A 25166-nucleotide genomic window follows, 5' to 3' on the forward strand; every position below is an offset into this window, starting at 1 on the left:
TTCTCCAGACCCTTTCACATCCGTAACATGTGCTCAAGGTGAACCTGCTCTCATCTGTAAAAAGCATAGGGCACCAGTGGTGGACCTGCCAATTTTGGTGTTCAATGGTTAATGCCAATCAAGCTCCACGTTGCCAGGCAGTGTGGACAGGGCCCACTAGAGGACCTCAGGCCCCCTTCAGGATGTCCGTTTCTGATTGTTTGGTCAGAGACATTCACACCAGTGGCCTGCTGGAGGTCATTTTGTAGGGCTCTGGCAGTACTCATTCTGTTCCTCCTTGCACAAAGGAGCAGATACCGGTCCTGCTGATGGGTTAAGGAGCTTCTACAGCCCTGTCCAGCTCTCCTAGAGTAACTGCCCATCTCCTGGAATCTCCTCCCTGCTCTTGAGACTGTGCTGACAGACACAGAAAATCTTCTGGCAATGGCACGTATTGATGTGCCATCCTGGAGGACTTGGACTGCCTGTGCAACCTCTAAAGGATCCAGGTATCAGTGTCACTACCAGTAGGGACACTGATCCTAGCTAAAATAGTTGGACTGCCTGTGCAACCTACAGTATATAGAGTGCAGGTATCGCCTCACTGACACTGACCCTAGCCAAATGCCAAGCCAAAACTAGTAAAAAAAACAGTCGAAAAAGATGAGTAGGGCCAGTGGCCTCCACCTGTAAAACTATTCCTGTTTTGGAGGTGGTCTCATTGTTGCCCATCTAATGTACCTGTTCATTTCATTAACAACAAAGCAGCTGAAACTGATTAACAACCCCCTTCGCTACCTAACTGACCAGATCAATATCCCAGGAGTTTAATTAACTTGATGCTATACTCTAAAAAGTGTTCTTTTTTTTTTTTTTTTTGAGCAGTATATGTATATACATACATATTTTACTGAGAAAAGGTTTTAGGCAGGTGTGAAGAAATTCTGTAAATTAAATAATGCTTTCAAAAATATATATTTTAATTGTTCGATTCTTTATTTTTTTCAATTTACAGAATGCAAAGTGAACAGACAGAAGAAAAATCAAATCTATATTTGGTGTGACTACCCTTTGGCTTCAACCCAGCATCAATTCTTACACTTGCACAAAGTCAGGGATTTTGCAGGACTAGAGTCAGGTGTATGATTAACCAAATATATCAAGAGGAAGCTAATGATCATCAGTTTCCTATGTAGGTTGAAACACATTCATTAATTGAAACAGAAACAGCTTTGTAGAAGGCTTAAAACTGGGTGAGGAACGGCTACACTCTCCAACTAAGGTGAGGTTGTGGAAGAGTTTCATGTCACAGGTCATACACCATAGCTAGACTGAGCACAGCAACAGGACACAAGGTAGTTATACTGCATCAGCAATGTCTCTCCCAGGCAAACATTTCAAAGGAGGCAAGGGTTTCAAGATGTGCTGTTCAAACTATTTTGAGTGCAGTGCAGCAAATAAAAAGAGACATCATGCTTACTTCCTTATGACATCAGATGTCCAGGAGCGCCGGAACATGCCGAAACCAGTGGGACTCAGGTACACCCCTCTACTGTTCGGAGGGAAGTCTGTCTTCATGGAAGAATTGCGTCCAAAAAGCCATACCTCTGACATGGAAACAAGGCTAAGCGACTCAACTATGCATGAGAACATAGGAACTGGAGTGCAGAAAAATGGCAGCAAATGCTCTGGACTGAGTCAAAATGTGAAATATTTGGCTGTAGCAGGAAGCATTTTGTTCACTGAATGGCTGGAGAGCGGTACAATAATGAGTGTCTGCAGGCAAAAGTGAAGCATGGTGGAGGTTCCTTGCAAGTTTGAGGCTGCATTTCTGCAAATGGTGTTGGATATTTGGTCAGAATCAATGGTGTCCTCAATGCTGAGAAATACAGGCAGATAATTATCCATCATGCTATACCATCAAGGAGCGGTGTGATTGGCTCCAAATTATTATTTTTGTAGCAGGGCAATGACCTCAAACATACAGCCAATGTCATTAAGAACTATCTTCACCAAAAAGAACAAGGAGTCCTGGAAGTTATAGTTTGGACCCCAGAGAGCCCTGATCTCAACATCGAGTCTGTCTGGGATTAGAGGCAGCCTACATCCACAGAAGATCTGTGGTTAGTTCTCCAAGATGTTTGAAAAACCTAGCTGCTGAGTTCCTTCAAAAACTGTGTGCAAGTGTACCTAGAAGAATTGATGCTGTTTTGAAGGCAAAGGATGGTCACATCAAATATTCATTTGATTTGGATTTCTCGTCCGTTCACGTAATCCTAGTACACACTACTGTACTAGTTTTTTTTTTCTTCTTCATTCAACCCAGTGAGCTGAATGAAAAAACAAAAAAAAAAAATAAAAATAAAACTGAAGCACTCAGGAGGAGTCACTGTACTAACAATCTGATGTTAGTACAGCAATCTCCCCCATTATGCTATTGTTTCTAAGAAGGGGACAACTTTCCCCACCACAACACACTGGTCAGCTCCACTGGCTGAGAGAGCTGATCAGATGCTGACTGGCAGACCTTTTTCAGTTATGCCCCTGTTTGACCAGCTTCTGCCAGACCGGCTGCTGCACAACGGGCCGAATGTTGGCTGGTTTTTATTAAATTAGCCAATGCTCCCAAATATTCCACTTTTTTTCCCCATTTTGTTAATTGATAAAAACAAAAGTATTAACACATCCATTTCTGAAAGCATTCCTAATTTACAGAACTTTTGTACAGTAGAATATTCATACACACTACATTCAATATTTTTGTAAATATCTTATTATATCTTTTCATGTGACAACAATGAACAGAAATTACACTTTGCGACAATGTAAAGTAGTGAGTGTGCAGCTTGTATAAGGCCCCGTTCACACTGGGGCGATCCGACTTCCCGGGGCGACCTCCGAGGTGACCGACCTCGGAGCGGCCGCCACGGACTTCATAACATTGAAGTCTATGACGGTCGCCGCAAAAGAAGCTCCGGACCCAAAGAAGCTCCGGACCCTTTTTCTAAGTCGGAGCGACTTGTGTCGCTCCTATTAGAACGGGTCCGCAGCTTCCCTATGGAAGGCGACCTACGGCGACCTGTGAGGCGAACAGGTCGCCTCACAGGTCGCCCCAGTGTGAACGGGGACTCACAGTGTAAAATTTGCTGTCCCCTCAAAATAACTCAACACACAGCCATTAATGTCTAAACCGCTGGCAACAAAAGTAAGTGCACCCCTAAGTGGAAATGTCCAAATTGGGCCCAAAGTGTCAATATTTTGTGTGGCCAACATTATTTTCTAGCACTGCCTTAACCCTCTTGGGCACAGAGTTCACCAGAGCTTCACAGGTTTCCACTGAAGTCCTCTTCCAGGCAAGACATACTTGTCTTTGTACTCCTCACCTGGTTGCCGCCACACACACTTGACACCATCTGAAACAAATAAGTTGACCTTGGTCTCATCAGACCAGACATGGTTCCAGTAATCTATGTCCTTAGTCTGCTTGTCTTCAGCAAACTGTTTGTGGGTTTTCTTGTGCATCATCTTTAGAAGAGGCTTCCTTCTGGGATGACAGCCATGCAGACCAATTTGATGCAGTGTGTGGCTGACAGGCTGACCCCTCACCCCTTCAACCTCTGCAGCAATGCTGCCAGCACTTATACGTCTATTTCCCAAAGACAACCTCTGGATATGACAATGAGCACGTGCACTCAACTTCTTTGGTCGACCATGGCGAGGCCTGTTCCGAGTTGAACCTGTCCTGTTAAACCGCTGTATGGTCTTGGCCACCGTGCTGCAGCTCAGTTTCAGGGTCTTGGCAATCTTCCTATAGCTTAGGCCATCTTTATGTAGAGCAACAATTCTTTTTTTTTAGATCCTCAAAGAGTTCTTTGCCATGAGGTGCCACGTTGAACTTCCAGTGATTAGTATGAGAGAGTGAAAGTGATAACACAAAATTTACCACACCTGCTCCCCATTCACACCTGAGACCTTGTAACATTAACGAGTCACATGACACCGGGGAGGGAAAATGGCAAATTGGGTGTACTCACTTCTGTTGCCAGCAGTTTAGACATTAATGGCTGCGAGTTGAGTTATTTTGAGGGAACAGAAATTTTACACTGTTACAAGCTGTACACTCACTACTTTACATTGTAGCAAAGTGTAATTTCTTCAGTGTTGTATGTGAGATACTGAGAGATATAGAATTATACACATATATAATTATATACATACATACATACATACATACACACACAGTTTTGACTGCCAAAGGATTTGTACTTCTTTACAGAACATACAGTCCTGAGATTAGCACAACTATGCCACACAGTACAGACCTGCCTGGCAGACAGAGCAACTGCTTTTTCTCTGCTGCAGTTAAAGTGTTACTATATTCAGTAAAGCATGCTTGTTACTCACTGTGGAACCTAAGGAGTTAATCCTGTGTGTAAAAAGGCTGTTTGATCCTGTCTTTGCCGATCCTCTACTTCTTCCATTGTCCCCAATAAACCTCCTGATAGTACAGGGCCTTGGGGACACTCTGCACATGCTCAGTGTGGTATGTATTGCTAGAGTTTTTTTTTTTTCTTGAGAGGGTGCATGTGATCAGCACGGGCCCAGTCAGCACAGCACTTTAACCAGACGCTGATAGAAGTCATAAGACTGCTATATACTGCTGATGAGAAAAGGTATTTAGCAGTTTATATTTACTAAGATAATTACATTTCCATGTTGTGTACCGTGGGAGACCAGATATAGTCAATGCAGGGTCCTGGGTTGTCCCTTCCCCCAACTTGTAAATTGACAGTGAAAGGAGAGAAGCAGCAGACTGATGAGCTAATTTCTTTGTCACTCTGCATGTCCCGTTAGCACATGAGCACGCAACTGATTGTCTCCTTGTGCTGCTTCTTTCTTTGCCAGTCTGTGGTCTTCTGTACTGTACAGGATATTGCAAGAGGCAAATACCAAGTCCAATTTAGATACTAACACTTCTTATATTTGAGGGTCTGTTTACCCCAGAATGCAATACAGGAAACCCATGTTCCGTGCACATTTTCTGCGCCGAGATTAAAATGTACGGAGTGTGCGAACTTTTGCGGGTGTCAATATGTTTGTAACAACACTGTTAGTGTGAGTGAGTGTGTGTATACACACTCACAGAAGGCCCGGCTATTCACGGAAACCTTACAGGATAATTACATGTCACAGCTGGTGGACTCTCCTACTAGAGAAAACGCAATCCTGGATCTATTGATCACTAATGACCCAGACCTAATCTCGGAGGTAGGGGTCCAGGACAACCTGGGCTCTAGCGATCACAGGATGATCACATTTAGCGTAAATAACAATATAGCAAGGCAAGTGGGGAACATAAGAACCCTTAACTTCAGAAGGGCAGACTTTCCAAAATTGTACTCGTTGATGGAAAGGGTAAACTGGGACCGAACCCTGGGATCCCTGACCACAGAGGAAAAATGGGAATGCTTTAGGAATATATTAAGCAAAGGCATCTTGCAGTGCATTCCTATGGGAAATAAATTTAGAAGAGACAAAGCCAAACCAGGCTGGCTAAACCATAGTGTTAAAAATCTTATTAGGGGAAAAAAATTGGCCTTCAGGAAATATAAATCAGAAGGCACAGTATTGGCTTTCGACCAATACAAGGAGGCAAATAAGAAGTGTAAACACGAAATCAAGATGGCTAAAATAGACTTTGAGAGACAAATTGCGGAGGATAGTAAAAAAAAACCCAAAGAAATTCTTTAAGTATATCAACAGCAAAAAAACTAGGGCAGAGCATATTGCACACATAATTAACGATGATGGGAGGATGGTTACAGAAGACACTGAAAAAGCAACCATGCTGAATGCTTTTTTCTCGTCAGTCTTTACACAGGAAAAGGAGGGGTACACTGACCATAACTGTATGGTTAGTAGTAATACACAGGACTTGCCACTATGGCTAACAGAGGGTGAAATCAGGGAAAGGCTGGATAAACTTAACACAAACAAATCACCAGGCCCGGATGGCGTACATCCGAGAGTACTCAAGGAACTCAGTAAGGTTATAGACCACTGTTCCTGATCTTTGCGGACAGTATTAGAACAGGAGATGTACCAGGGGAGTGGAGGAAAGCTAACGTGATTCCGATATTCAAAAAGGGTCAGAGGCATATCCCGGGAAATTATAGGCCTGTCAGTCTGACATCAGTAGTATGTAAACTTCTGGAGGGGATGATAAGGGACTATATCGTAGAGTTTGCTAATAACAACAGCATCATTAGTAGTAACCAGCAGGGGTTTACAAATGGGCGTTCTTGTCAAACCAATCTCTTAACATTCTACGAGGAGGTGAGCTGTGAGCTAGATAGGGGCAGACCAGTGGATGTGGTGTACTTGGATTTCGCTAAGGCGTTCGATACAGTTCCCCATAAGCGCTTAATTTATAAAATAAGGTCTGCAGGTATCGACGGCAGGGTTTGCTCTTGGATACGGAACTGGCTAAAAGGGCGTGTCCAAAGGGTGGTAATAAACAGCGCCTACTCAGACTGGTCTGAGGTAGTAAGCGGGGTCCCCCAAGGCTCAGTCCTAGGACCAACCTTGTTCAATTTATTCATAAACAGCATTGAGGACGGGATATGTAGTTCAATATCAGTTTTTGCAGATGACAAAAAATTAGGCAGGGCAATAACAGCACAGCATGAAGCAGATATCCTACAGAATGACCTGGACAAAATAACGGAGTGGGCAACGACTTGGCAAATGAGGTTTAACGTGGAGAAGTGTAAGGTTTTGCACTTGGGGACTAGCAACATAAAAGCACAATACACGTTAGGAGGGGAACCCCTGGGAGAATCAAAAATGGAGAAGAATCTGGGAGTATTGGTGGATGATAGACTAGGCAACAGCATGCAATGTCAAGCGGCAGCTGCCAAAGCCAGCAGAATATTAGCATGCATAAAGAAAGGGATGTATTCCAGAGATAAGACTATAATCCTTCCACTTTATAAAACTCTGGTCCGACCGCATCTGGAGTATGCTGTCCAGTTCTGGTCACCAGTCCTCAGAAGGGATGTGTTGGAGCTGGAGAGGGTCCAGAGAAGGGCAACTAAACTAATTAGGGGATTGGAGGACCTTGATTATGAGGAGCGTCTGCAATCGCTTGATTTATTCTCCCTGGAGAAGAGACGCCTGAGGGGGGACATGATAGCAATTTTTAAATATCTCAATGGGGATCTAGGCCTAGAAGAAAAGCTGTTCAGTCGCAGGGATTGCATGAGGACTCGGGGGCATACAATGCGATTAGAGGAGAAGCGTTTTAACCTCAGGCAACGTGGGGGGTTCTTTACTGTTAGGGCTTCAAGATTGTGGAATTCTCTACCACAAGAGGTGGTTTCTGCAGGTAGTATGGTGGCTTTCAAAAGACTCTTAGACGTACATCTCAAGGATCAGAACATTCAGGGGTATGCGAGATAATTACAGCCACACACACCTACACAGGTTGAACTGGATGGACTATTGTCTTTATTCAACCTCACCTACTATGTAACTATGTAACTATGTAACACCCCAAATGCAGATCGCAAATCAGGGTGATTGCTTGCACAGGAGGATCGCATGGTACCATGTGATTTGGTGCAGTGTGTTTTTTAAGAGTAGAGCATTCACTACTTTTTTTGCGATCCACAGCCGCACAGGAATCACAGAAATGCAGACCGCATTCCTTTGTGAATCAGCTGGGATAATGTGAATCAGCGTTTAAGAAATACATTTAATGATGTATTAATTTGTGTATTTTATATATGCCTGGTGTTCACCTTTAATTACTTGAGTATTACCTCCAGTCTTTGGGACTACTCCACCAGCCCCAATAAAAAAAAAAAAAAAAAAAGGATTCTTACAATTCACTGCAGAATTCATCACATGCCTGCAGCCCTGAACTTATAGAGTTTGAATCGTATGTCTCTGAAGCATCTGATGGAAAAAGCTATTCCAAGATTTACAAATGGAATTCTAAATTCATTCTAGATCTAGGGCAGTAAACAGAGCCCAAACGATAGTAAAACACAAAAAAACAACACACTAGTTCTTGTAAGTCAAGCTTCCTGCAAAGGCTTCTTAGAGGTGTTTGACCTCATGATATAGGTTTCTACTCCCAGTTTCCAGCAGGATCAGCAATAAATTTAACATCTACCAGACACCACTGGCTGCTCCTCAAAAGACAAAATGGTGGCAAACACAGATGTCTCAGAGCAGCTAAACATCTAACTGCCCTTTGGAGTATATGGACTAGCTATGATTTATTGGAAATGCAACTTACCTCAAAAAGGTGTTGTAAAGGATTAGCTCTAAGTTTCTCTTCACATCCATACTTGCTGAATCCAGCACCCAATAGGCCTAGATTAAAAGAGGTTTGAAAACTTTTAGGAAAAGGTTACATATTCCATTTCCTTGTTTTCTGTCAAAATCATCATTACTCTTAGTTGGTGCTACAGACCAATTAACCAAGATTAACCACATCTCATCCTGTGCTTCCTCCCACTTCTGACACTCATGCTCCGCTCTAGGGTAGCTGTGATTGGTCCTGGTATCATGCGATCGTTGTGACCAATCACAGCGATCACATGAAAAGTAGTAAACAATGGCTGTCATTCATGGCTTACTACAGTGATCTCTGTGATTGGTCACCATGATCACACGGTTCATGGCCAATCACAGCAGCCCTGTACCATGTGATAGGTGTTGCCAATCACATTAGTAAACAATGTCATGAATAGATGCCAAATGCAGAATAGAAACGATTGTTTATAACAGTGATGATCACTGTATAAGCAATAAGTGTAAAAAAAAAAAAAAAAAAAAAAAAAAAAAAAACCAGGAACTAAGGAACAAACAATACATATTGGTGACAATATGTAAATATTTTTTTTTTTCCATACTGTCACTAGAGCAAGCACTGTGGCACTATGGTGACTTCGTACTGCTGTGGCAGTGAGCATGTGAAATAGCTGGCTACTCTAATATCACTGCAGTACAGTGTCACTAGACCAGTGCTGCCAGTCAGTATACCCAATCACCACCGCCCACCGCACCAGTCATATTGTCCCTAATCACCGCTGCACCAGTTAGTGCTCCTGATCACTGCCACACCAGTCATATTGTCCCTAATCACCGCCACACCAGTCATATTTTCCCTAATCACCGCTACATCAGTCATATTATCTCTAATCACTTCCACACCAGTTACAGTGTCCTTTATCACCAACAAATCCTGTCAGTGTGTCACCAGACCAGTGTATGTCTTCAACAATGTTCCTGATCACCGCCATGCCAGTGTAGTGTTTGTTACCGATGCCTGCTGTCTATACTAACCCTGGCCTGTTTACTGACTACACTTCTGCGTGCTGCCTGGACCAGTCCTTTGCCTGTTGCTGACCATATGTCTGCCTGCACCTGAACTGATCCATCTACACATCCCTCTGACTATGTTCCTGCGAGACACCAGTCCAGGCCATCCCTTGCAGACAACTGCACCCCTGGAACCACAGGAACTCTTTTGTTCTTCCTTTCTTCAGCCTGCTGTGCTTGGCTTATAGAAACTGGGACTGCTATAGGTGACATTACACTAAGCTATATTCCCTGATCCCTCGTACAGAGGAGACAATTACAGCACATTGGTTTTGACACAATTGTTGATTTGTTTGATACATGAGATATAATGCCTGGTACATAATCTGAACAGAAACAAAAGTCTCACACACGTGGTATTCGGGAATAGCAGAATGTGTTTTGGGGGGGTAACTCCAAGTATGACCATGCTGTGCGTGAGAAATATCTTATTAAATTGACAACTTAGCGTAAAAAAAAAAAAAAAAAAAAAAAAAAAAAAAAAAATCATCTCCTTTTAGGATTTTATTAAAACTTGTGGCAAAAAAAAAAAAAAAAAAAAATGAAGCCTTCAAAAGACTCACTAGGCCTCTTAAATGTGGTACTTTCCAAAATGTGGTCATTTTGTGAGTGTTTTCACTGTCCAAGTGCTCCAGGGCATCCAGAAATGTGATAGAACATCTTATTTTGTAGCTACATATTTATGTGCCTGGAATGCTCGAATCTGCTCCAATTCTGGGCCCATCTAGGCTATGAAAAAGTGTAACGCATGTGGTATCGCCACATCGGAACTGCAAAATGTGTTTTGAGGTGTTATTCCAAGTATGCCTATAAAGAGTGTTAAAAATATCTTATTAATTGACAACTTGCATAAAAAAAAAATACATTTTCATTTTCTTCCCTGCATTTTCCAAAAGTTTGTGGCAAAAAAATTACATACAGTAATCAAAAGACTCACTATGCCTTTCAGAAAATAACTAGGGAGCGTTTGCTTTCCAAAATAGTCCCATTTTGTGAGGGTTTCCACTGTCCTGGTGCTCAAACGTCTCCAAAAAAGGAAATTAGATGCACGATTTATGCTCCTTGAAAGCCCAAAGGTTCTTCTTTAATTTTGGGCCTCTCTATGCATCTTGGCTGTGCAAACAAAAAAAGTTTTACACATGTGGTACACCCATACTCAGGAGGCATAGCAGAATGTGTTTTGGTGTGTAGTTATAAGTATGCCTATGCTGTATGTGATTAATTACTTGTTAAAATGACAACATTGTGAACATTTTTTTTCTTAAATTTAAAATTTTCCAAAAACTGTGACAAATAAAAATGGATTATTTGGGGGCATTTGTACTGTCCTGGCATTTTAGGGCTTCAAGAAATTAGATGGGCAGTCAGTATAACAGGACTGATAAATTTTCTAATATATATTATATATATATATATATATATATATATATATATATATATATATATATATATATATATATATATATATATATATATATATATATATATATATATACACACACACACACACACACACACACACACACACACCATAGTTTCCAGATTAAAAAAACTTTCCCAGGCACACTAAATATTATACACCAGTTTGGGTTAGATTTACAAAAAAAATAAATAAAGAAAATACAGTCTTTTTCCCAGCTGCGTGCTGGTTTTCATCTTGATGGTTTATGGAAGAAAAGACGGCGCTCCCAAACAATAGTTTTCCTTTTCACTAAATAAAGAGTGCACCACAGAAATCTGATGCATTTAACAAGCCCAGTATGTAAGAACATTTACAAAAACCTTCACAAAAGTTGGGAACCTGCCCATATTGATAAGGCTTTAGGAGCTGTTTTTGGTAGGATGAGCAGGGAATAGCAATAAAATTGGTCTCTCTGGTAATTGACCTCTACAGTATAATATTTTCTTCAGTTCAATAAATGGTAATTTTGGCAATGCACAAGGTTGGTGGGCCCTTTTTACAGTTTTTTCTCAGGAGGGCTACCACTGGGTGGATATGCATGACCGAGAACCCCCTGTAGGTGTAAACGAGCAGGTCCCAGGAAGAGCGGAGCCGCAGTCACTAGGGCCTAGAAGCAGATAAACCGCCTGTATCCCCTATAAAAAATATATATTGGCAATAAAAAAAGGCTCTTGAAAAAAAAAAAAGGGGAGGGGGGGGGGAATCAAAAAGATCAGCTGGATATAAAAGTAATAGATACATATTCTGCATCTTACTGAAAGGTAAAACAGGTTTAATGGCTGCAAAGGGAGTGTTAGCACCTATACAGGTAACCATCTCCACCTATGGAATAGCCATAATAAAAATTCAAGAACCGTAGAAAGGGGGGGGGGGGTTTAAAATGTAGTGAGATCATACCTGTCTCTTAAGTCACACCAATGTTTGTTCAGCAGTACCATCCACCATAGACTCCATGCAGTTTGGACTGACCTTTGGGGAGTGATGGTTATATGTCTTACCCTCAGTGATAATTAACACTAATTAAGCATATTGGCGATGTGACTCAGCCGGCCGCTGGTGTAAAACTGTAGACACGCTCGTTGTCCTGGCAACGAGCCGCGTCTAGAGAGGATCCCTCAGCGAATTTTGCCAGATGTGCCAGGCCACCACCGATGCATCGTAGACCGTCCCGTCTGCGCTCCAAGCTGGAGTGCAAACAGAACTGTGCAAAACTGTTTGCACTCCAGCTTGGAGGGTGGACGAACATGGATTTTACGGTAAGTCAAAAATCCCATTTACTCTTTCGTTCATTGACGGACACAGCTCCTGATTCTTCTTAACCATTGGAACGTCCCAACGCAGAGTCAAACATGAGGGGTGGGAACTCACCTGAAAAAACAATACACCCTCAAAGAGGACCAGGTATTCTAAACAGCAGCCTGCAAAACCTTGCAGCCAAAAGAAGCATCTGCAGATGCCAACACATCCATTTTATAAATGTGTGCACAGATGACCAGATGGCCGCCTGCAAACCTGCATCACTGATGCCTGAAGACGGAAAGCCCAAGAGGCACTAAGCGCCCAAGTAGTCTGCCTTAACAGGGAAAGGAGGAACCTGATCCCTAATTGAATAGGCCTGAATCCCTGTCTGTCTGATCCATCTGGAAATGGGTGGAGCAGAAGCAGGAAACCCTTTTTGAGGTCCAACCATGAGTATAAATAGTGAGTCTGACTCCCTAAATGACTCCTTAGCTGATTGCACCCCGATTGCCCAAACCACATCAAGAGAATGTTTAGGCCTGGGACATAGGGAAGGCAACACAATGTCTTCATTCAAATGGAAATCAGAGACGACCTTTGAAAAGAACAATGGACAAGGAGGAAGAATCACCTTAGCTCTGTAAACCAATAGGTAAGGTGAATGACAAGACAACGCCGCCTAAAAGGCCACCTTCTGGGACAACGTAAGCAGGGGAACCTCCTGATATTTTTGAAGGGAGATTCCTGGATAACTGACAACACCAATTTGAGGACCCACGGAGGTAATGTAACCGCACTGGAGGAACCAAGTTTTGAGCTCCCTGGATAAAGATACACACCAAGGAAAGAAAACCGCCAAGGTTGAAACATGACCCTTGATGGTACTCAAGGCCAGGCGCTGCTTAATCCCCCCCGTTAGAGGAAAGCCAAGATCCGAGCCACCAAAAAGAAGCGAGGGAGAACCCAAGAAGACTCACGCAACGTACGTCTTCCAAGTACGATGGTAGATCTTCCTAGAGGTAGATTTTCAAACCTTTAACAGCATAGGAATCACGGATTCAGACAAACCTCTATCCTTCCGCAACTGGCTTTCAACAGCCAAGCCGTTAAAACAGTAAAGCAGGATGGAAGATTGGCCCTTGGGGCAGGAGTTCATCCCTGAGAGGAAGTCTCCAAGGGGCATCAGTGACTAGCCGTACCAGATCGGCATACCAAGAGAGGCGAGGCCAGTCTGGAGCCACTAGAAATACCGGAATCCCTTGCTGTTGATCAGAGCAGACGGAGACTCTGTTTGCAGAAGAAGATCGCCCAGGTACCCCAGGCAGTTTAGCGCCTTTAGGTCCAGAATTGGAAGTGCCTTGCCTTCCTTCCAGGGAATTGTAAACAGGTTTGAGTAAAACCCCTGAAAATATTTTGAAGCCGGAATCGGGACAATCACCCCATGAAGTAACAAGTCTTGTAATGCCCCAAAGTGACCCCGTAAGCGATCTGGGGACAAGTGCAGGTTGAAAGGGAAGAACCTTTCCAGAGGAAAAGACAGAAACTCGATCTTGTAGCTGGACCGAATGACTTTGTGGACCTACTTGATCTGTACCAGAGATCCATGGATCCAGAAATCAGAGAAGACGTCCCCCTACACCAGATATGGGTGAGGGCACCCCTTGATGCAAAGGAAGCCTTGTCTGCAGGTCTGGAAGAGCCCCTCGTGGCTTGCCAGACCAAGTCCTCTTGGAACCTCCAGGGGAGGCCCTGAAGAACTTTTATCCCTTGAGAGACGAAAAAGGCCTCTTTATGAGCCAAGAAGAATGGCCCAGGTCTACTAATGATGTCATCCAAGGAAGCTCCAAACAGGCACTCCCCCACAAAGGGGAGATCAGATAAGGCCTTCTTAGAAGACTCGCAGTGACCACCGAATTTTTAGAAAGCTGGGAGGGAGGGGAACACGGGGGGAGCTTCTGGATCTAGATTATCCAGTCCATTGCCCAATCCGGCAGTTGATAGATTCTCACTGGAACAAAATAACAAAGATAGGAAAAAAATCCATTTAAAAAAGGAAAAGAATTGTCAGGACCAGAGATCCCAGCTAGGAACTAGGTCCTTACTCCTGACCAGGCAAAAAAAAAAAAAAAAACGGAGTGCCTATAGCGTAGTGTGGGTGTATACCAAGGGGGACTGCCCATAGGCATAGTCAAGCTATTTCCTGGCTAGTGTCCTACTCCTGTAGGGGGCAGTATAACCCAATGGATAAGAAGAATCCGCAACGGGGTCCGTCAACGAACGAAAGAGAAAACAGTTTTTTACTATGTTGGTCTGTCTGTAAAGTCCATGAGGGGTCTTTGATGGAGTTCTCTGCATACGATTTTTGCTCTTTCATAATATAGTGGACATGACAGATCCACTCCTTTAACACATGCCTAGTTACCTCATATTAAATAGACCCCAAGAGGGCAGCAAGGCCTGGAGCTTACCCAATTACCTGGAAGATATAAAAGTGAGCCAGAGAGTCTGCTGCATGATGATGGATATAATTACCTGCCACTGACACTTGAGCACTGAAATTGTTTTTTTTTTTCTTTGACTACACGTTGGAAATCCCTCTTATGTTAGAACACACAACTGTCTGTAGTCCTTTCAAGTAGTAAGCGACTTTAAACATAACACGTTATTCAATAGGTATAGATTTATCACAGAAACCTATTCATTGCTTGAATATGCTTAGTAACACTCACCAAACTGAAATCCCCAGTCACCCAGGTAATTCATTCTTATAACTTTACAACCAACTGCCTCCTTCAGATTAGCAATAAAGTTTCCTGGAAACAGAAAAACCCATTCAGGTTCAGACATTCTTCATTTGGTGCAGAAGAGGATGAAAGAGCTGAGCCTGGAAATGATAGATTTAAAAAGAAAGCCAAGCCATCTCAAATCAAAACAATTTTGATTGGAAATTAAACAAAAGTGTTTCTTACCAATTATTGTGGAACGCAAGTGTCCAACATGAAATTTTTTGGCAATATTGGGTGAACTGCAATTGTAAGCAAAAATGACAACTTACTTGATGTATCCAATAACACTCACATTGTGAACACATGGTATTCAAGCTGTCCTTATACAGATTTTCAAAGTGTTTTTTTTTTTTTTTTATTATTACTTTTACAACATAACTTCAGACAATTTTTTTTTTTTTTTAAGTTTTGGGCAGATAGGGGTTAGAAACCCTGTCAAGTTTTTGTTGTCTAGCTTCCCTACCTAGTAAATCACTGACCTAGAGCTAGCATGAATCCAGTCACACCTGAAAAGTCTCACTGTCACATGACGCCAAGACGACAGATAAGTAAAAAAAGAAAACATTTACAGTGGCATCTCATTGGCTCACTTTTAACAGCCAGCTGAGCATTAGGATTTTTTTAAATAGAAAATGGCAGATTTGTGCTTTCTACTTATTAAGCATCTTTGGTTGTGTCAAGAGAAAAAAGTTTAATAAGAATATAATAAATATATTATATATATACACACACACACACATACATACAGTGCCTTGCGAAAGTATTCGGCCCCCTTGAACTTTGCGACCTTTTGCCACATTTCTCCACAACAGTATCTCGGACCTGCCTGGTGTGCTCCTTGTTCTTCATTATGCTCTCTGCGCTTTTAACGGACCACTGAGACTATCACAGTGCAGGTGCATTTATACGGAGACTTGATTACACACAGGTGGATTCTATTTATCATCATTAGTCATTTATGTCAACATTGGATCATTCAGAGATCCTCCCTGAACTTCTGGAGAGAGTTTGCTGCACTGAAAGTAAAGGGGCTGAATAATTTTTAACGCCCAATTTTTCACTTTTTTATTTGTTAAAAAAGTTTGAAATATCCAATAAATTTCGTTCCACTTCATGATTGTGTCCCACTTGTTGTTGATTCTTCAGAAAAAAATGACAGTTTTATATCTTTATGTTTGAAGCCTGAAATGTGGCAAAAGGTCGCAAAGTTCAAGGGGGCCGAATACTTTAGCAAGGCACTGTATATATATATATATATATATATATATATATATATACACACACACACACACGACACTGATCACAAAATGTTGACATTTTCAAGAACATTTATTTTAAATGCCCAACATCTAGACTGTTTTACACACGGCTGAAGAGAACAAGAGTCATTTTTAGAAAGGAAATTGTTGTCATGTATTGTGCATACTTAATGCATAGGGGTGTTTACTTCAAATAAAATATACATGTAATATGAAAGAAGAGAGCTTTCAATAAATGTACCTGTAATCCACAAGGGTGAGACCCCTAGGGGTGTTAGACAGAAGCTCAGAATTCATTCCAAATGAGGAGCCATCTTGGTTAATTTTTCTCAAAATTGTCTAGGAAATATTTGTAAATAAAATTAAAGGATTACAAATTGCAAGATATATTGTTATTTTCAAGCTTTGACACCTGTGTTTTAACTAAAATATTTAAAATGGGTCTTATAAATGTAAAACCATGACAAACCTGGGGCTCATTGGAAGCCTTTTTACTCAGATACATACGAGCGTTAGACCTCTCCTTCTTTTTACTTTCTACTAATAAGGTAGAACAGTGTTCATTAGAGTCTCATAACATGGAAGTGCAAAACACACATGGTGTCCCCTGCATGTTAGAATGAGAAAGATACAAGTACCCCATTGCCTCAGCATGTTGTGTGACACTAGTGAACATATCCTTACTGCTACATATGTGGGTATTTCTCGGTCTTGACATGGAGAGACCACAGAGGCAAAAAGGAAGCAGGTGATGTTGCCAGTATATTAATTTTGCTCAGAGCTCATTATTTCCTTAACTTAGCTTTAAAAAATGTGAAATATCGCAAACTAGCAATAGTTAAACCAATCATCCATGACATGTCATAAACCAAACAAATACAACTGGCTCAAAATTCTATTAAATACATACTGTATATAGCCCTAGAATTTTCATTGATAACTCTTTATTTAGGTATATCTGCAGATACATACACAGTGGTAACAGATAAAAAAAAATCAAACTGGCAGTCATCTTCCAAGAGTGAAAGGCCACAGTCAGAAGCTTCAAAAAACTGTCAGCTGTTGGACAGCATGTCACTGGATTGCATTATGTGTATATCTTCATGTATCAAGTCTGTCCATAAGTACTAGATTTCTTTTGTCAAAGAAGCTGTTGGCACCTTATGTGATGTCAGCTGACACACCCATTATGTTGAATTTAAACCAGGAAAACTATAGGTTAGAAATGGAAGGAGGTAATCCAGTTGTAGCAAAGAGGCCACGTTAAAAGTTCAGAGGAGCATTAGAGAAAGAGAAAAAGCTATATTTTAACACTATAAAAGTTATTGTATTAAATATATACTCCTCTATTTGTAATCCACTCAGAAAACTCACCTTTGTTAATAAATCTCTGTTGATTCTGAAGGTAACAGATCCCCGACCAGTACCGATTTCACTTATAACAGAGTTTCTAGCCAGCTGAAATTCATAGAATTGACAGGTTAGTGATGACGAAAACAATGCGTAACAATATACCAGTTAGGCAATAAGTATTTCTATGAAAGAATGTGCTATAAATTAGAGATCAACCGATTATCGGCAACACCAATATATCGGGGGCCGATATGCAAGCCAGCCACCCACCGAAGGGTGCCAGCCAGACAGCCACTACAGGGTGCCAGCCAGACAGCCACCCACCACAGGGTGCCAGCCAGACAGCCACCCACCACACGGTGCCTGCCAGCCAGACAGCCACCCACAACAGGGTGCCAGCCAGCCACCACACGGTGCCTGTCTGCCAGGCAGCCACCCACAACAGGGTGCCAGCCAGCCACTTTGTGTAAGCCTAAATTAGTGTCTGACTCTGAATCTTTCTTTCTTGTTTCAATGGAGATAAAAAAATTAAAAGTGTGGTCTGGGAGTATTTCTCTTCTCCATCGCCAGGAAAATCAGTAGCACTGTGCAACACATGCAAATACAATGTGAGCATGGGATCAATAACTGCAAAAAACAAAAATGTGTTTAATCTTTGGGCCCATCTAAGAGTTCATCAGCTTGAATTGTATCATGCAGGACAGAAAAAACAAAATGAATCACAAGTTGAATCATCCCTATCCCAGGCAACAATAACAGATATATTTCAGAAAAAAAACAGGTGGCTAAAATCTGATGGAAGATCACAACTGCTGGACAGAGTAATCACTGAGATGATGGTCATTGATAACCAACCATTTACAATAGTGTCTAACTCTGGATTTAAGCGGTTGATGTCCATAAATGAGCCAAGGTACACACTGAAGAGTGACAAGTTTTAATCGAACTGAAATGCTGCAAAAGATTAACCAAACGGTCGTTGACAAAGATAAGACTATGCTGCAACCAGGGAATGCTGGCAACTCACTCTCATTCACGACGGACTGCTGGTCAGGACAAACAGAATCACGAATGAGTCTTACATGCCACTATATTGACAGCGGATGGACAAGAAGGCATTTGGTGTTGAATACAAAAGTACCCCACACTGGGAAGTACATTAAATAAATGTTTCTAGGCATGCTAGAAGAATGGGGAATCAGCAAAGACCGAGTGATGCTTGTGCTGCGAGACAGTGGAGCGAACATGGTTAAAAGGTATGAGACTTGCTGAAGTGTCAGACCTCAGTTGCATGGCACACACCCTCCAACTGGTGGTAAATGATGGTCTGTCACACCAAAAAGCTTTGCCGTGACATTATTACCATGCTGAAGAAGTGCGCAGGCCATTTCCACCATTCTGTTCTTGCCAAGCAGCGACTGGGGTGCATTCATGAAGACCTTGGCCTACCCAAAAACAACCTGATACAGGCTGTTCCAATACGATGGAACTCACATGTTACAGAGGATGCTGGAGCAGAAGTGAGCTCTTACTATATATTCTGGTGAATATGGACTTGGAGGACATTCTTGCCCTACTGCAGATCAGTGGGACATAGTAGGCAACATTATAGAGACGCTCGTACCCATTGAGGAAGTGACACTGGAGGGCAGTCATTACGTCTCATCTGTTTCCTCTGTGATCCCATGTGTGAGAGTCCTGAAGATGCTTCTTCAACAGAATGAAGGACCCAACACACGTGGCATCAAAGCATGTAGGCAGACCATGAGGGACAGCCTCACCAAAAGGTTTGAGAAGCATGAAGAGAATAAAAATGTTGTGCTTGCTTATCTTTTGGATCCTCGATGCAAGAACCATCCTTTCTCTTCTGATGATGTATTGGCCAAGGCAAAGCAATGGCTGAAAGAAGATATTCAACAGAAGGTGCAGGAGGTTCCTCCTGATGAAAAGAAAAGTCAAGGACAAGAAGAGAAGGTTTCTGATGTGGAGGAGCAGGATACAGGAGAAAAATGTCCCAAAAGACAATGGACAGAAGAGAAAATTAATCGTGGTCAAATGGATGCAATGTTCAGCGTTTTATTGGGGCCTCATGCAGAGGATTCATCAGAATCGGCAATAATGAGCCTGGATGATGAACTTCATCTCTATTTGAAGGAACCAGTAGTTGACAGAAGAAGTGATCCTCTTCAGTGGTGGAAAGAAAATGAGGCACGCTACAAAAGACTTGCTTCTCATGCTAGAAGATACCTTTCTGCTCCTCCTTCCTCGGTACCAAGTGAGCGTGTTTTTTAGTGAATGGCAGCAATTTATGAAAAGAAAAGAAGCAGTTTAACTGGTGAACATGCTGAAATGTTATGCTTTCTGCAATATAATATTGTTCTACTTAACTGGGAGTATTGATTTGAAAGTGTAGGTAGTCTATACTAGTGTCTGTCCACCAGTCCACTGAGTCTGTCCAATCCACTGTCTAGCTTGTGTCTATCTATTTTTTTTCTAACAGTTTTGCACTGAATGCGCTGCGGTCAGTGCAAAAGTGATAGAAAGAAAAAAAAAAATAGACATAGACAGTGGATTGGAGTCAGTGCCAGTGGACTACTGCTGCAGTAGAACGCCACTCACTGTTGCAATAATTTTAAATCCCTACTGCAGTAGTGATTTCAAATTATTCCAGTGAGGGAGTGCCCTACTGCAGTGGTAGTACACAGTCCAATCCACTGTGTAGCTGTTGCCTTGCTTCTCTTCTAGCAGTATTGCACTGACTGCAGTAGTTGCAGTGATTGCCATACTGCAGTGCAGATAGTCCTCCACTGACTCCAGTCCAATCCACTGTGTAGCTGTCGCCTTGCTTTTCTTCTAGCAGTATTGCACTGACTGCAGTAGTTGCAGTGATTGCCATACTGCAGTGCAGATAGTCCTCCACTGACTCCAGTCCAATCCACTGTGATATGTGTAGCTGTTGCCTTGCTTTTCTTCTAGCAGTATTGCACTGACTGCAGTAGTTGCAGTGAGTGCCATACTGCAGTGAGTCCTCCACTGACTCCAGTCCAATCCACTGTGACATGTGTAGCTTTTGCCTTGCTTTTCTTCTAGCAGTATTGCACTGACTGCACACTGCAGTAGTTGCAATAAGTGCCATACTGCAGTGCAGATAGTCCTCCACTGACTCCAGTCCAATCCACTGTGTAGCTGTCGCCTTGCTTTTCTTCTAGCAGTATTGCACTGACTGCAGTAGTTGCAGTGATTGCCATACTGCAGTGCAGATAGTCCTCCACTGACTCCAGTCCAATCCACTGTGACATGTGTAGCTGTTGCCTTGCTTTTCTTCTAGCAGTATTGCACTGACTGCAGTAGTTGCAGTGAGTGCCATACTGCAGTGAGTCCTCCACTGACTCCAGTCCAATCCACTGTGACATGTGTAGCTTTTGCCTTGCTTTTCTTCTAGCAGTATTGCACTGACTGCACACTGCAGTAGTTGCAATAAGTGCCATACTGCAGTGCAGATAGTCCTCCACTGACTCCAGGCCAATCCACTGTGACATGTGTAGCTGTTGCCTACTTGCCTTGCTTTTCTTCTAGCAATATTGCACTGCCTGTACATTGCACACAGAGGTGGTCCTCCACTGACTCCAGTCCAATCCAATGTTGCCTTGCTCTTTTTAAAGCAGTTGTGCAGTGTGTATTTTATTGTGTAGCTATTGCCTAGTTGTTTTCCTAGCAGTTTTGCACTGACTGCACTGCAGTAGTGAATTAAAATTTTTATATTGCAGTGAGTGAGTCCACTACTGCAGCACTTTATTATACATAATGCACAATCAGATGATGTGAAATGCTAATGTCCAACTCCTTGCAATTGAAGTTTTCCTATTAGTTTTTATGCAGTTAAGGTGTGAAGAGCGAGCACTTAATGTTAAAAATGCTAATAAAGATTAACATGTTTGTTAAGAGATGTGTTTTTTTGGGAAACTTTTACATGTGTGAAAATATTGGCCGATGCCGATATGCGATCGGCAAAATATCGGTATTTATCGGCCGATCACTGCTATAAATCCACGGGGGGGGGGGAAACACACACACACAATGTAGTAAATTAACTTAAAAAAAAAAAAAGTGTGTTACACTGAGAACATTCTATATTTCATAACTTTTTACTCTCTGCAATAGTATTAAAAATCGAATGGCTTGCTGAACCACAAAATCGACACAGCATGTGAAGAAAGAAACCCTTTTCTTGTAAAAAAAAATGTCCTTGTCTTGTTTTCCAAGAGCATCATCATAAAGACAGAGGACTGGGACCCATGTCTCTCAATAGACTCCAATGTATCACCACCATGTCCATTTAGAAAACACTTGCAAAGCATCTTTTGAATGGAGCCTGTGCCAGGTGGCCGACCTCCTGCAAAATGCAAGAGAGCAGCCGCTCCTGGAGCAACTCTCCTCATTTGCATTAGAGTCTTTAGGTCCGATGGTAGTCTCATTTGACCAGGTTCACTCCAGACTTCTACAAAACATGTTGTGCAATAAGGCAATCACATCTCTGGAAAAAACAATCACAGAGAACCAGGCTGTCCCTAGCCTGGTGGCTTGGAAATCCAGCACTGGAGTCGGAAGTCTTTCCTTTCAATCTTTTGGAGGATCCTCAAAACACCGACCTGTTGGGTGGTTGGGGAAAAGAACTGGGCACCATGTGGGTGCAGGGGACATTGAACACAGACAATTCTCATCTCCTGATAACATCCTGTAACTTGGACAGTTTGGCTGTCTCTACTGTGTTGGACCATACTACTGGGAAGTCATGTGATCTGGATTGAATCAGACCATACCCCAGCAGTGGCGTACATCAATTATCAGTGAGGAACAAGGAGCCTGAAATCACTAAAGCAGTCTTCACTTCCTTTCGGGTCCCAAAACCCAAAGTGGGAAGTTTGAATCTAAGCCCAGATTGTTTGAAATTTCTCTAGTGGAAGAAACAATCCGACAACATTTTGGAATTAAATTAAGACATTCATAGCTTTGAGATCCAGAATGTGGTGAATGCCACCTTTAGGCTTGGGAGCAGCTAACAGGTTGAAATAAAACCCCTGGAACTGTTCTTCCATGGGAACGGAGCAATGACACCTTGATCAGAATAACTGGAGAAGTCTCAATTGAGGTCTGCTAATCTGTTCAGTGCCACAGGATGGTTAAAAAGTGAGAAACCAAGGAGGGGGCAGGGAGATAAGCTCTAGTTTGTAGCTATTGGATACCACCTTCTGCATCCAAGAGCCTTGAGAAGCAAGCTATCCAAGTGTGTACAAAAGTTAGCAAATGTTATCCTATTCTAGAAACTGGGGGTGCACCTTCATACAAATACAGCTTGTCTCAGTATTTTCCAGACCAAGTAAATGCACAGGGGGTCAAGGGAGAGGAGAAAATAAAAAAGGAGAAATTAAAAGGGATGTTTCTGTTCCTTAGGTTTCTTCCTTTAAGTACAGGGCTCTTGCCAATAGTGCTATCCTTGATGAGGTTGTCAAGAGCTGGTCCAGAGAGATGCTGTCATGGAAGGCCTGAAGGCCATGTTGACCAAATGCTTTTTGCGCAAGGTTTTTTAACCCAGCACCTTAATCCAAAAAAAAAAAAAAAAAAAAAAAAAAAAAAAAAAAAAAACACATTTCCAGGAACAGTTAGATCTCTTTTAAGGGATTATGACCAGTCAGACATAGTCTGATAAAACAAGGGCAGAATCAGAGGAAGGGCCCACCAATAAAAAAAAAAAAAAAAAAAAGCAACCTGTAGAAAAAAATTCCAACTGCTTAAAGATAGGACAGTTCTCTACTGGAATAGAAAACAGCGGGACACTGCCAGATCCACAGTTGGATTAGAACACTTCTGCATAAAATTATCACTAAACAGATTTAAGGTTATTAAACGTTTAAGGTTATGTTGGGGTGTTTCCAATCTCCATAGAGAAACAGTTGGAAAAGAAGGTGCAAACGGAAAGTCTTTGCAACCTGAGGGGTTTTAAATGACCCAAACAGTAGTGGTAGAAACAACAGGTTGATTCCCTGGTTTCAGAATGGTGAACACTGCATCAATAAGACCAGTAGGAGTCTCTCTTAATTTTTGGGAGTAATAGCAGTATACTCCTCAGGGGCAAGCTCATCAGTCAGAGGCTTGGTGGTATCTTGGTGGAGGGCATCTCTCTGCTGATCCCCACTGAGCAGGAGGATGGCAGGTCTGGGTGTGCTCTACATAAGCAGATACAGACCGCTTTCCTTCTATAGGCAGTTAAATGTAAAATGGATCGCCTGTCTGGTTACATCCAAATGTCATCTGATAGGATCAATGGATGGGGAACGGATCCATCTGTCTATATTTAGCGGAGCAGAAAGGATCGGATGTCGGCGGGGGTAAATGGACACATGTCCGTTTGCATCTGCTGCTCCATAGGCCTGATTGGCCCGCCCATGTGAAAGATGTCTAACTCAGCAATTTAGGTAAAAAAAAAAAAATCTTCCTTGACTGTAGTAAAAACCTCAGCTGAATGGGAAATCTCCAACAGTATCAGGGAGTATAGAAGAAGTTTTGCCTTCCAGAACAGCCTGGATCTTAGAGGCTGCTGCATTTATACGCAGGCACCTCCAAATGTCTACACTTTATACCTGAAAAGGGGTTTTGTTTAAATAATCTCTTTAAGCAGGGTTTTCTAAATTTGTCCTTAAGTGCCACCAGAAATTGTTCATGTTTTGTTTTGTGGATTCCCACACAAAAAATTACCAAACTGCATTGCTGTTCCGTAAATGAGGTTATGTGCAAAACATTTACTTTGAGAATCCAGATTTGTGTGGTTCCTTTAGTTCTCTAGTTCTAAAGCAGCAAAGATCATCACAGTGCTAAAACAATGTGTGATCACTGGCAGAAATGTTTTCTTGCAAAATTACAACATACAAAGTGGCTAAAAAATTACAAACATTGATACATTCTTGCTGAAGTCCCAGTAAGCATAGATGTGCATTCTAGCAAACCTTAAACAAGTTTTCAAATTATTTTTAGTCAATGGTGGTTTCTTGACAACTCCCTTTGTCTTTCTTATCATGTAACCACTTAAGCCCCGCAGGACTTTCCTGCTCAAAGACCAGGGCCTATTTTGCGATTCGGCACTGTGTGACTTTAACGGACAATTGCACGGTCGTGCGACGCTGTACCAAAATGAAATTGACGTCCTTTTTTTCACACAAGCAGAGCTTTCTTTTGGTGGTATTTGGTCACCTGTGCGATTTTTATTTTTTGTGCTATAAACAAAAAAAGAGCGTCAATTTTAAAAAAAGAATATTTTTCACATTTTTTCTATGAAATTCCCAAAAAAATAAATTTAAAAAATCAAAATTTAACATTTTAGGCCAATTTGTTTTCTGCTACATATCTTTGGTTAAAAAACAAAAATCACAATAAGCGTATTTTGATTGGTTTGCACAAAAATTATTGCGTTTACTAACTAAGGGAAAGATTTATGTCATTTTTATTGTTTTTGTTTTTTTAATAATGGTGGCGATCTGCGATTTTTTTTTTGCAGGACTGCGACATTGCGGCGGACAGATCGGACCCCTGACTAAACATTTTTGACACTTTTGGGGGTACCAGTGACATTACTACAGTAATCAGTGCTATAAATATGCACTGTTACTGTCAAAATGACACTGGCAGGGAAGGGGTTAACTT

General features: G+C 41.9%; 1 protein-coding gene across 1 annotated transcript in view; it reads right to left on the bottom strand.

Annotated features, from left to right (window-relative positions):
• RARS2 (arginyl-tRNA synthetase 2, mitochondrial) overlaps nt 1-25166 on the bottom strand; it is an 84227-nt gene that overhangs the window by 45452 nt on the left and 13609 nt on the right. Inside the window, exons 4-8 of the mRNA XM_082251968.1 lie at nt 17493-17576; nt 16360-16457; nt 15043-15098; nt 14803-14886; nt 8285-8361 (exon numbers count right to left, since the gene is read on the bottom strand). Coding sequence (XP_082108094.1) covers nt 8285-8361; nt 14803-14886; nt 15043-15098; nt 16360-16457; nt 17493-17576 — 399 coding nt within the window. The remainder of the gene's footprint in view (nt 1-8284; nt 8362-14802; nt 14887-15042; nt 15099-16359; nt 16458-17492; nt 17577-25166) is intronic.

Source organism: Pelophylax lessonae, assembly GCF_965119305.1.
Source record: "Pelophylax lessonae genome assembly, chromosome: 3".
NCBI classification, from domain to species: Eukaryota; Metazoa; Chordata; class Amphibia; order Anura; family Ranidae; genus Pelophylax; species Pelophylax lessonae.